At 31.6% G+C, this 14605-nt stretch overlaps 1 protein-coding gene across 1 annotated transcript in view; it reads left to right on the forward strand.

The window, feature by feature from the left end:
- Positions 1-9496, forward strand: part of LOC147071519 (adhesion molecule nephrin-like) — a 488003-nt gene extending 478507 nt beyond the window's left edge. Inside the window, exons 12-13 of the mRNA XM_085947963.1 lie at positions 7768-7901; positions 9308-9496. Of these exons, the coding sequence (XP_085804089.1) occupies positions 7768-7901; positions 9308-9496 (323 nt within the window). The remainder of the gene's footprint in view (positions 1-7767; positions 7902-9307) is intronic.
- The last annotated feature ends 5109 nt before the right edge of the window (positions 9497-14605 follow it).

Here is a 14605-nt window from a genome sequence, read left to right on the forward strand (position 1 = left end):
AACCATAGACTATAGATACATCTAGACGCCACCCGTTGCATTGCTAAATGAAGCTGCGTGCCATGCGTTTGGTTTGTGAGCGAGCAAACACATTCGTCTACAAATGTTCGAGACCATAGACCATTTCGGTAGTGCTCGCCCAAAATGCTCGCACTAGACGCTCAGAATTAAAATATAATTTTCTATTTTTTTTACGTTATATAGTATTTTTAAGCGGTCAAAATGCAACCATTAGGTAAAGATATACATAATTTAAGTTATTTTAAATAAACACTAGGTCACTGATATTAAAATATATAATAATATACAAATAAATTATCACGAACATGTATCAACTTACCTATGAAACGTAATACCATCTTCTTGCTTATCAGTACGGCTACCATATTTTAATACAACACACTGAACTATCTTTCCTACTTAATTAACTAAAAATACTTACCACTGACTTTATATTTAACACAAAAAATAGGAATTTAGCAACACGAGCTACGACGCTACGTGAAGCGATTCACCACGATTTGTCGGCGATACTTTTGGAAACTAACTTAAACATATGTAGACTTTTTATCTTACTCTAGCGCGTGTCGCAGAGATTATAAGGGTGCCGAATACTTTCTCACTCGCACTCATGCATCGTTTTTGTTCAGGCCTTGGTGTTAACGGTATACCGTATATTTATCTAGTGAGTATCCCTTCTTTAAAGCTATATACGAGTATCCTGTCAATTTACAATATGTACATGTAAGGTTATTACAAAATATTAACAACGCATATTTTTGTTTTATAAATTATTTCATCAATCTGTTTTTTGTCCTTTGACCTTTGTAGTTTTGACCAGCATGCACGTATTCATCATACTAGCCCGCGCTATCAAATTATTGAATCTCGCTTTTCATGAGGGTCCTAATTTCAAATTTTAGACGCATATTATATGCTAACGGATAATTTTCAATTTTAGACACAGTGAGAGGTCACTTTTGATTAGGTACTGTGACAACCCCGTATGGTCCCCATTTGGGGATGTCTTTGTATATCTTGAGAGGCCCGAATCGGTATCGAAGCCAACAAATAATAACGGCTGATTGCGAAAATAATTGAACAATGTTTAATACCACTAATAAATATCTGACCGGAAACATTGTCCAAAAAAAAATACGAATGGCAACGTCGCATTTGGCACCGTTCAGAAAGGTAACCGTTTTTGTTTGAGCGGGAGAAGCTTCCTGCTGGGCAAATCGCGGACACGTCGATTGCGTCCTCCGCAAAATTAAATTATAAAAATGTAACGATTATAATATTAACGTAAATAAACTCGCCGTTTTCCATCATAATTCCGGTGTGTCAATTATGTACCTACAAATCCTAAAACGCAGACGATAAACCAGAAACTAAAAATAAAAGTGACAGTTGAGAAATTCACATTCAAAATGGAGGGAAGTGATAGTACCTACTAACTGTTACCTGACCAAAATACGCTCGTTCATATTTTTTACATAAATTTATATTTCCCGCTATTTTTCACAGCTCGACAACAGTAAAAGAAAGGTGGCATTCATATTGTTTTCTTTCAACTATCTAATAGCTACATGAGCGTAGTTAATAATGGGATGAAGCCCGTCTCGACTCGTATCCGGAAACTTGTACATAAACAGTTCACCGCAGGACACTTATTCGTGCGCCGCAGTACGTGAAACATGAGTTCGTGTAACATTTAATCAAATGACGAGTTCTTCGTTGAACATTTCACCGTGGAGTATATTTGTACGTATGCTACAACATGTGGAAAATTTTGTGAGGTGTTTTTACTAGGTTAAGTTAGGTTAGGTTAGGGTAAATCTAATTGGAACAGTACTATTTGCAAACTATCGCCGCATTTTGTAAGATACGTACAAATGTATTCCACGGTGAAATGTTCAACGAAGAACTCGTCATTTGATAGAATGTTATACGAACTCATGTTTCACGTACTGCGGCGCACGAATAAGTGTCCCACGATGAACTGCATACGTACAACCTACATGTAACCGTCTCGACTAACAGTATAAGCAAAATAGAAAAAAAAATGTAAACCACAATTGTTTATTGTTTAGAGACTAGGAGAGATATTTATCTACACTCATAGCCTCGTATTACGTGTTTATGTATGAACCATATTATGTTAAATCGTATTTCGCAACGTGGATAACATATTATTTTTTTAAATACACCAAACGCTCACATAAAAATCTCGCTTCATTCTAACTGTCTTATGGAAGGTATTCTATGATTTAAGCATATCAAGAATCATATCACTCTTCTTCAAAACAAATAGGTACTCCTTTTTATTTTATTTGACCTCTAGACGAGAATGAAATCAAACTAAACATTCGATATTATCACATGAAAACTCTAGTCTTGAACAATAAAAGTAAAAATACTCTCTGAGGCGCTTTCCAAATTGAGCTACTATTGGCGAACGGCTTTTGTATTTTAAAATAAAGTAGGTATTAAAAGCCATTAATTAAAATTAGTCGCAATTAAGTATGGTACCTTTAGCATAGTAGTATATGTGAGTGGGCGCGAAACCCGAGAGATGCAGGTTCGATTCCTGCGTGGTGTCTCAATTTTTTCAAAAAGATTTTTTATATTTGTTATAATATATTTTCTCTGAAGTGTTTTCAAAATTATAAATGTTAAATAATTAACAGTTTTCATTAAAACGTCTTGCTTAAAATACCGTATTTTGGTATGCGTCCAGGTTAGTATAAGTACTATGTCGGTAGCCTAAAGGTATAGTCTTATGATTTAGCGTGGTAGCTTGCTGTGAATGATGGTATCAAGCACTGGCGACTACACAATGTTTTGTATTCTTAAATAAATAAATCATCTGGGGCTAATTAGTATTATCCTCGCGGTCTCGTGAATTAAATAAAATAAACGTTATATGAGGGTATACGCAAGTGTGGCGTTACAATTTGTATTTATAAAGAAGAAGGTTCCGGAAACAAAGGAGGTATTTTTTCCTTACAAGCTGTCCAAAACAAAAGCATCCTTATTGAATACAGTGGCGTACCCAGTGTCTGAAGGGTTGATTCGCTAATACCTCTCCGATCCTGAGCGATAGCGTCGGGTTAGAGGCGCATTAGCAGCCCCCGGCAATATCCTTGGGCGAGATATCGCCGCGTCACGTGTGACAGATAGTTCGGTTCAACTTTGCCCAATTTCCTATCTCGCGCCGTGCGCCACTGTATATTGTAAAACAAGGATGACGATCTTTTCATGATATTCTACGTTAATTTGATGGTAATCCGTGATTGGTTTGATATTCACCTCATGTAAAAAATATTTAATAAGACACGTATTTCGATTACACAGTCAAATTTATCAACGTACTAACATAATAATTATCAACACATAATTTTTAAAGTTATACTTCTTTAGGCGTGTTTGGAAAATCAGATCAGAGTGTATTTTTGGCGTGTGACATGTAATACATAATTTATTTTTTCACACGAGAAAAAACGCACTCGATTGGATTCGAACCACCGATTGTTCGGTTATCAGCCGAACGCATTACCTTTACGCCACAATATGATACTGCAATCATGACGATTATACAGTATTCAGAATTGTTACGTTGCCTAGGCAGCAAATTTATTATTGTCGGCCATTTGCAATTCCTTACGTCAACAAACTATTAAACGTCAGAGTGACATTTGGTACTTTAAAAATACAAACAACGAGAAACCATTATATAAATTAGTAATATAAGTTAAAGTGTATGGAAATAAACCAACGGCAATTCAAAAAGCGGCCCGTTTTCTTACGTGTGTAATTTAACAAGATAATCAAGAGCTAGTCGAAGAATCTAGGTTATCACAAGTTTTGTTTTTGTTTTGTTACGCCAAAGAAGTATAACTTCTAACGCGCGTACATAAGTACACACACCGATTTTTTTTAGTCATTTTACTTTTTATTTTTGCACCATTTCTACAATAATTTTATTACTCTTAAAACTCATTTCGTCTTTATGACATCTTCAATTGGATATAATCGTAAAAACAAAACCGGTTTTTAAGTAAATACAAATTATGGAAATAGAACAAAAAAATGTTATTCCTTATACCATTTCTAGCTCGAAATCTTTACAGTTTATTACACAATATAATATACCAAACCTTTTTCTAGGCTCCACTATCTTCTCATCTAGGCATTCATATTAATTGCGTGAACGTAAACTTAGAACTGTATTAAGAAAAAAATAAAGAATATTTTCAACTCGCATGCTTTATATGAGATCAAACCTACAAGAAGATTTATTGACTCAAATTTTAAATACATAATCTTAAGCATTGAATACTTAATATAAAAGTATCTTTATATCTTTGAGAATGTCGACAAATTAAAAGGTGCCCTGGCAGTGGATAGGACAGAAGAGCTTGGCAGAATTTTAAAGTTCTTTAACAGAATTGGACCGAGAACCTGATCGGCGAAACCTCTTCCAGATGTGGAGAGGCAATATGTCAGCAAGTCGCATTCAAAGCCTTGGTAAAATCATAAAAAAACGGTGCGTGTACTTATGTACGCACGTTAGAAGTTATACTTCTTTGGCGTAACAAAACTTGTAATAAACTTGATTCTTTGACTAGCTCTTAATTATCTTGTTAAATTACACACTCAAGAAAAAGGACTGCTTATTGGAACGCCGTTGGTTTATTTCTATACACTTTAATTTATATTACTAAATTATATAATGGTTTTTCGTTGTTTTATTTTTAAAGTACCAACTCTCACTCTGACGTTTAACTGTTTGTTTACGTAAGGAATTGCAAATGGCCCATTATAATAAACTCGCTACCTAGGCAACGGAACATTTTTTAATTATAATAATATACTGTATAATCGTTACGATTGCAGTATCATATTGTGGCGTAAAGGTAGTGCGTTCGGCTGATAACTGAACAATCGGTGGTTTAAATCCAATCGAGTGCGTTTTTTTTCGTGTGATCTGATTTTACAAACGCGCCAAAAGAAGTATAACTTCAAAAAGGAGAATTGTTATTACTTATATTAAACATTATTGAGACCAGTATTATGCTATGGCACAGAAACGAGCATTGACTGTCAGTGATTCTCAAAAGCTACAGATATTTGGGTTTATAACCTTGTATAATATGTTTGACAATATTTTCAAAGATGGTATCTTAAAACGTTGATACAAATCAAGAATTATAATGAACTCTTTTGTAATGTAATGTTTTGATCGCCAACCATGTGACACGTAAGATTTGTGAATATGCAAACAGTGGAATTTGAACTTGAGATTGATGCCTTGAGAGACTATACAATTACTGAAACAAAATAATTAAAATAATATTAGGCATATTGAGACGGTGCCAACCCTGACACCCATATGCTGGCGCCCTGGGTGTATATTCGTTCATACAGTCTGTTTGATTCACCCTGACGTCAAAGCGAGCGCACCTTCTCCGATCCTGATACCGAGAAAGTTTTTGATACATCACATAATAATAACACGTGATCTGTGTGCTAGATATACTTCCTAATGAATTGCTAACGAAACCTATTCCCGGATTTAAAACATCTCAGAGTTGTTAGTTTATAATTCTGTTTTAGGAAGCAAGTTCGGTTCAGTTTATTTTGTGTACTTATAATATGTCTACTTTAAAGGAATATATTATATTATATACATAATCAAACAGACTACTTTCACTAAGCACTGTCAATATTGAAAAAGATTAATGATTTTCACTAATAAACGATGGCATACTTACATTATAAGAATAAATAGTTTTAACCTTAGACTATAGATACATCTAGGCTAAATCAAACTGCGTGCTGTGCGTTTGGTTTGTGGGCGAGCGAACGGATTCGTATACAAATGTTTGAGACCATAGACCATTTTGCTAGTGCTCGCCCAAAGTGCTCGCACTAGACGCTAAGAATTAAAATATAATTTTCTATTTTTTTACGTTATATAGTATTTTTAAGCGGTCAAAATGCAACCATTAGGTAAAAATATCCATAATTTAAGTTATTTTAAAGAAACACTAGGTCACTTGATGTTAATATACAAATAAATTTATCACGAACATGTATCAACTTACCTATGAAACGTAACACCATCTTCTTGCTTATCAGTACGGCTACCACATTTTAATACAACACACATAACCATCTTTTCTACTTAATTAACTAAAAATATTCACCACTAACTTTATGTTTAACACAAAAAATAGCAATTTTAGCAACACGGTTATCGACGCTTAGTTAAGCAATAAAGTAAGATTTGGCGGCGACACCGTAGCAAACCATCTCCCACATCTGTAAACTTTCTATCTTACTCTAGCGCGTGTCGCAGAGATTATAAGGGTGCCGAATACCTTCTCACTCACACTTATGCATCGTTTTTGTTCAGGCCTAACTATAAGTATAACTAAAAATTCTAAAGGTGTCCTTGGAGGGAACACAAAACCAATTTTTAATACTACAGGAACGCTTCAGCAAAATACTATCTTGCATCGGCCTGAATAGTGTTTTTATGGTTCTTCGAACATTCTGTTCGCCATGGCCCATAAAGCCTTAAAAGGTTATTTTTGGGCCATTTTTCTGGTAAAAGAAGCAGTAGATTAGCATTGATAAGGTGGATTGGCCAAGTAAATAAATTCATTCTAAACCCGATTAAATTTTCGACAACAATTTTTTGAGGGTAAGAAAAATTGTAGAAGGCCGCAGTCTCAGAGTAATAATATAAAGAGAATAGCTATTGTTCGACAAAATGAAGCCGTGTTTCTCGCGTATAACGCACAGTAGAACCTCAATTTTATTAATATTAACTTAACTATGAATCGTTATACCATCATATTGCTTCTCGATATGGCTACCAAATTTAAACACAACATTTTTTTCGACCATGTCCGATCCTAATAAGACAATATTATAGGCCTCCACAGAATGGAGGTTTGTATTATCAGATTTTGTTTTAACGAGAAATAGATGTCAGCCACTTGCTCAACCTATTAGGTCCATACTCTGACTCATACACAAATTATAAAACAATATATTGTGTATTTGCCAAACCCAGGATTCGATACTGGGATCCACGACGCTATAGGGTGACGCTTAAGCTGCGCGGCCATCGCAACACAACATAGTTAAACATATTTTCTACTGAATTAATTAAAACTCACTCACGGCGGCCGCGCGGCTTAAGCGTTGGACTCTAACGCCATGAGTCCCCGGTTCAAATCCTGTGTCTAGCAAGTACAAACATTGTTTTTCAATTTGTGTATGAGTCAGGGTATGGACCTAATAGGTTGAGCAAGTGTCTGACATCCATGTCTTGTAAAAAAAATAAATCTGCTAATACAAACCTCTACTCAGTGGAGGCCCATATGCTATAAGGATCGGACATGGTCGGAAAAAAAAATACCACTTACTTTATATTTAACATGAAAACAATTAATTTTAGCAACAGGTGCTCGCAGTTTTTTAAATGAATGTAATCTTTCGAAACAATATTTACCGGCGATGTTTCCAAGAAATATTTAATTTATTTATTTTCTATCTTACTCTAACGCATCTTGCATATATATAAGCGCGCCGAATGCTTTTTCATTCGCACTTATGGTTCGTTTTTATTTAGGCCTTGGCCGGAATATTTATTCTGGGTCTTTAATTATTGTGCAATACAATATAATGATATGCTGTACAATGTGCCATTCACTGTCATTAAATAATGTTGTTTTATTTCTGTTGTTTCAGGTCGTCCTGACCAAGTGCATAATTGCAGCATCCTGAACGTCTCGATGAGTTCATTTACCGTTAGATGTGCTGAAGGCTTTAATGGCGGGCTGCCTCAGACATTTCTCCTCGAGGTCCGGGAGACCAACTCGCAGGTAACATTACTATAACTATGTCCTTCTAAAACTTCATCCGTAACTTTCAGTACATTCGACTCTTTATCGATCTAGTCAGCAGACATTGAGTATAGGGATTGCAAAACCGAATGAAAATGTCAAAACCGATTTTTCAGTATTTCTTATTGAATACCGGTAATAATACCGGTATTTCTTAAACATTTAAAAAAACAGAAATATGTGCTTATCAATAAATATAGCTATTAAAATCTTATTTTATAGCAAAAACCTACATTTATTATGTTGACATTAAATTTAAGAATATGTATTGATCATAATAATTGTAGAACTAGTGATTTTTTTACAAATAATTTGAATATATTGATAATTTTAACTAAAACCCTCAAAAGTTCATCAAGTGCAAATAAGTCCAGCTGTAGGAAAAGTTCTTAAATTCAACGCTTGTACAGTCGTCAATAATTATAGAATAATAATTGAACATTTTTGCATCGGATGTTTTGTATTTCGAAGTATTATTATGATAATTCATCGCGACAATTACTTATATAAATATATTTGATGAAATTTGTTTTATTATTTTTTCACCTCTGTTGGATTCACTTATTATATTTGCATTTTAGCAGCACATAACTTTTAATTCATTTTCAAAAACGTAAACAAGTGTGCTTTCTAAATACCGAAAATTCCAGTATTTTGGATTTTTAAAACCGGTATTTCGGTATTGATAAGCACTGGAATACCGGTATTGCTATCCCTAATTGAGTACTCAGACATAGAAGATACATTATAACCAAAACTTTCACGCTCCTTTTCTAGTCTTTGATATTAATCAGGATTATTGTATCACTCTGGATACGGTACTATACTTTTAGCTTTCAAACCATACTATCTTTTTCCACATAGTTTCCCTACAAATAATAATATGAGTTACCTAAAGTCATAACTCAGATTTTGCAATTTTGCTATTTTTAAGTTAAATATACCAAGTGACTCTAAAGGCATTAATCTATATAATATTAAAGAAAATAGTTGGGTAACAAAAGTCACTTTGAACCATGTGAAAATTAAAGTTGACTGTTAGTGTCATAACTCACATTTTTTTAACTTAACCTAACTAATCAGGGAGCTCTATTTATCATAGTGTGCTGTATGTCTGCAGCCTTAGGAGTATTACATATATTAAAAAAAGTGTAAATCGACTCACTCACTCATTAATATTCAAGGGAGTTCAATACCGTTCTTCTAATTTCAAAAAAACAGTGCTCTGGTGGTTTTTTGCGATTATCTCAAAACTCGATTTTTGGAATATTTGGTTATGACTCTAGGCAACTCATATATTTTGTTGTTATATTTTATTGGTCTTTTCAGCTCATTATCAATAGTACAATAGTGAATAATTTTAAATCTACGCTTTTTTTCTTTAGATAATAAAAGCCAATCTGACGTCTCCCGTGCCCCGGTTCGCTGCAGCTGGGCTTGAACCTGGCCACCATTATTTAGCTGGAGTTTTTGCCTACAATCCCAAGGGAAGAAGTGAACCTGTCATCATGCAGGCTGCCACTCTTCGCCTTCCAGAGAAACAACTGACAGCAGAAAAAGGAATCGGTGAGTAATACAATCATAAATTAATAAAATCACAATAATATCAATCAATGATTAAACAAATTGGTTATATTTGAGAAACTATAAATTGTCAACATTCAAGATAGATATTATTGCTAATTAATATTCATTCAATTGGAAAAATGGCACTTTATATGGACAACCTGTTTCACAAAAATGAGTCAAATTTATATGGCTTGCTTTTTTACCATTTCAAACGTTGTATATATATATTAATAATAAACATTTAATGATTTTGAGATACAGTTATTGGTTTAGTCTACGATAATTGAGTTATTTATGTTGACAGCAGAAAAACTAATCTTAAATTCAAGCAGTAATTTTATTTTCAAGGCAACATTTTTATTAGAGAGAGACAGGGTTTATGTTGTTGTATTATTGTATCTGTTTTATTCTTTGTACGCAACAGTGGCGTGTCCATTCATTTACTTAACTTAATCGTTATTACGAACTATATATTTAGGAGTTTAAGACATGACTTTTAATGATATTAATTTCTATATTTTATATTAATAATAATAGTATGTTAATACGTTTAATAGTTTCTTTCCAACATTACTTAAGGGTCACAAATGTTCACAGTTTAAGTTTAAATTAACTTAACTAAACATTCATTATAAGGGTGAGTTTTTAACTTGAAACAACTTTACTGTCAGCCTAGTTGATGCAATTATCGTAGAAATAACAAAAGGTTTTATTTCGAAATCAACAATATGAAGTTCAACACTTAAATTTCACTAAATAAAATAATAAATTCCTCTAAAAGTTGTAAGTCTTTCTTAATATTTTAATAACCTGGAAACATTCAATCAATATTTACAATGTATTTTATTACAACAACGTTTAAATAGAAGAATATTTTAAATAATTTACTTAGGTACAAACATACCTAACTTGAATTTAATTATCTTATATGGTTACCTTTTTACTTATTTTAGATTATGATTACATTATGTATTTTTCTTTATAGAAAATTATAAAATAATATTATCAATACAAAGTCACTGACCTGTTTAAACCTCAAATTTGACAAAATTGATTTTTTACAATAGTAAGAAAAAACTGCTAAATTAGCACAAACATGAACGTAGACTTTTTTTTCTTTATGTTTGAATAATTTTATTTATCTAAAATAACATAGGTACATATTAAAAGCTCACCATCATTAGGTATTTATAATACTTACGATGTTATTACACGGTCAAAATATGTTATATCGGAGGTATATGTGATAATTTTTCGTACCTATATTATAAGTACTTACTTATATTAATATTAATACTATCGACCGATTAATTAACTCCATTAATTCCCAATACATTACCATTGTTCCCAGAATGCACGATTTTACACCTCTTGTGTATATTATTTTTATTGTTTATAATTACTAATGATCTATTATTGATTTTCAACGATTTATATTATGCTAATCGAGTGTATTATTTATTGATAAATTTTTTAATCCTAAAAATAATAGTAAATTTATATAATATATAATAGTAATCTAAAATAGTAAATTTTTTACAAATACTTCAACTATTCATAATTTTTTTGTTATATATATTATTTTTATTGTGATCCTTGATTTAATAGGTATGTGATAAAGTTTTTACCTACTTTATTGTATTGATTTGTTATATAAGTTAGAGTTTATTTTATTCGTGTATATTTGCCTTTTGGTGAGTGTACATAGTGCCCAAAGATGCCGAAAGGCGACACCCGGGTCCCAAAAACGACTCAAATGGAATAGTACAAAACTTAAATCCGTTTGAACGTACTAGATTACTTAACTTAGAAAATTTTCACAGATAGACATGCAGGGTATTTTTTGTTTTTTTAATTTTTTATTTTTTGCTGTGGTTTTTAAATAATATATTGTTACTATCTTCTTAGATCTCCCTCATACTGCATTTCGATTTACACCAATGATGAGCGTCATGGCGGGGGGAGCTGGGGCGGTCTTCATCGTCGCTTTTATCATTATCATTCTGCTGAGGAACCAATGCACAAAGGTTTGTTTATGCTCCATCTTCCAATTATTGTATTATTTATAAAAAGTCTTCCGTCCATTTCCTTCTAAGCGGAAAACAGGTATTTCTCATTAGTAAAATCCTGAACATTCAATATCTCTCTGTAAACCAAGAAAGTAAATTGTAATCGTAAATTTTTCATCAATCTATTGTGTTATCATTTTTCTATTATAATATATTTGAACACGTGGCATGAATAATATTATGTTAACTTTAATTTTCACTAGCATATTGCCATTTTTGTTAAACTCATAACAATCATTTTTTATAAGCTTCCTGATACGAGACATAATATGTATTTTCATTAGATTTTTTTAATATTGATATCTAATTAAATTATTTTTTTATTCAATACTGGAAACACACAGTATTTAAGAACATTAGGTTATATTTTAATGAAAATAATAATATGTAAATAATTTTCAATAGGAATTTAGTATTCTTTCCTTATTATAATTTTATTGAATAATTATAATTAAAAAAATAATTATTCGTTAGTGCAGTGCAAGTTAATCATTATAAATTTGGTATTAACACCTTTCGCCATTTATAATCAAGTAAAAGCAATTATTCAGAATATTTGGTTTAGTGTCCTTAATGAAATATCAATATCCAATTTAATTATTTTTAACATGAATGTTATTTACAAAGTATTATTTGATGGATAATTCGAAGCATTGATAGATTACTTTGTGTCACCTTTTGAATTTGTTTTGATAAATGCCTGTTTTATAAAGATTATTCTGTTGAAAATATCTCTCTGAAGGAACGAAACCGGTCCAGATTTATTTATTAAAAGTGGATTACGCACTAAAAATATTTTGCGTTTTATCAAGTTAAAATAATAATATAATATAAGGTTTATTGCCTTTCATCGGCGTATTTTTAAAAACCTTTATATAGCGTAGTTATGAGAAATATTTTCCACGACATGTAGATGAATCGATCGCCGGACAGTAAAAGCTTTTTTAGGCTTTTTAAAAATTATGTATTTTTATTCAATTCAGAAATACTAAATTAATGTATGTACACGACTTTTATTAAGCACTAAATTGTACAAAGCTTGAATATAACTCAACAGTGTTAGTATTTAAAAAAAAAAAACAAGGAAAAGCTAAGAGAGGTTTCTTTTTCGATATCACAACTCACCGCGAGTGTTTGATGGAAATTAATAAAAACTATATAGTTTGTCACTATATAGAGAATAACCATAATATGGATTTTTTTCTGATAAATTATTATATTAAATAATATAACATTATAACTTATTATTAAATTTTATTTAAGTTATCAAAAAATATTTAATACTTAGCAACATCTGTATTTATTTAACAATAGTTCACATGAGAAATTTCACAGATTTTTTTGTAACGTCAAAAAGGCGTTGTCGAAGATTTTTTTTTTTCAGCCTCTCTTACAAAGACCATTTTTCATTTTCCAATATTCACTTAACCGCAAATCCTTTTTGTATTTTTCGTTTCACAAGTTCAACTGTCGTAAAAAACCGGCGGTAGTTTTTTTTAGTTATATCACGGTTATGAACAATACACTCTGGTGAAAAAACAATCGAGGTAGAAAAACAACAACCTATAGAAACGGTTTCAAAATGGCTGCGTATAATAAATTTTCATTATTTTCAACGCATTAAAAAGTCGGTTTCAGCCGATTTCAAACGATACGATTTTGTCTATTGGCCATATTGGATTTTATGGCGGGAATTGTTTTTTTTATAAAATGCGTAAGTTAACACTGAAAATCAATAACCAAAGTATCGAATATTAAACATAGAGTGCCTATTTTCTATTTTATACGAGAAGAGGACGAAACCTGTCCAAAATTTAATTAATAAATTGGAATAAAAACTATAAAATTGTGTTTTATTTAATTAAACAAATAATTAATCAAATAATTAACAGATTTTGTTTTTACTATAAATGGATGTCAGCCACTTGCTCAACCTATACGGTCTATACTCTGACTCATACATAAATTGAAAAACAATATTTATATTGTGCACTTGTTAGACACAGGATTTGAACCTGGGACCTACGACGCTACAGATCGACGCTTAAACCGTGCGGCCATCGTGGGTGTACATACCGCGATGAAAAATTCACTGAATTATTTATCATTATTCATAAATATTATTACGTCGATCGTTTTAAGGATGGGTCTGAAACGGTTGTCATCAAAAATAACTGATGCCTTATAATAAAATAATTTTATCATTATCGTTATCTAGCGTATTAATGCCTGTACATGTGCATGGATTTACTGGCACCATCTGTGTTTAAATTAAAATATTGCAATAATAAGTGTGTAAATGTGCTAACTATATCGCCAACCTAATTTTCAAGCGTAAGGAGACTCGTTGCTGTCATTATAATTTTCCCATTTGACAGCTTGTGAAAATTGGTAAACGTCAAAAATTCTCTGCGCGGTCTAGTTCGTATATTTGACTATCACTTCACTACCAACTATCGCGTGAAAATTCAGAAACTTCTGATCTTTTTTGATCCATGCATACAATCTTGCAACTTACACGTGCATTTTGGTAAATAGGATGCTCGTATAAACGGGGTATAATATAAATTTTACAGATGCATAATATTGTATGACACACTATTGTAAAAGGTTGTTTAATTTAAGTAAAATTGTTACAATAATGTAATATTTAATGTTAGAATTCTAGTTTACAATTTTAATAACAAATAAAGATTGATTTGTTTCTTAAATGAGATGAATTTACCAGAATAATAATTGTTTTATTAAAATTTAATTTTCTGTGGTCACAGCACGAATTCGCGATTAGAAGGATTACTATGGGCACATCGATCGGATTATTTTCATATAAATTATTGTACACAAACACATCGCTTACAATAGCGATACGTTATCATTAAAAACGATTTATGAATGACGTTTAATCACATCACTAGGATAAAAATACGACGCAATAGAGGATTAATCTTTAACTAACAGAATTAAATATTTATAAATAGGCCTACACTGCATTGTCAAGGTAATAACAATTAAGTAATTAATATTAGAATTAGGCATAATATTTTA

The sequence above is a fragment of the Rhyacophila brunnea genome, unplaced genomic scaffold (genome assembly GCF_057557595.1).
Source record: "Rhyacophila brunnea isolate RB1 unplaced genomic scaffold, BYU_Rbru_1.0 scaffold_20, whole genome shotgun sequence".
NCBI classification, from domain to species: Eukaryota; Metazoa; Arthropoda; class Insecta; order Trichoptera; family Rhyacophilidae; genus Rhyacophila; species Rhyacophila brunnea.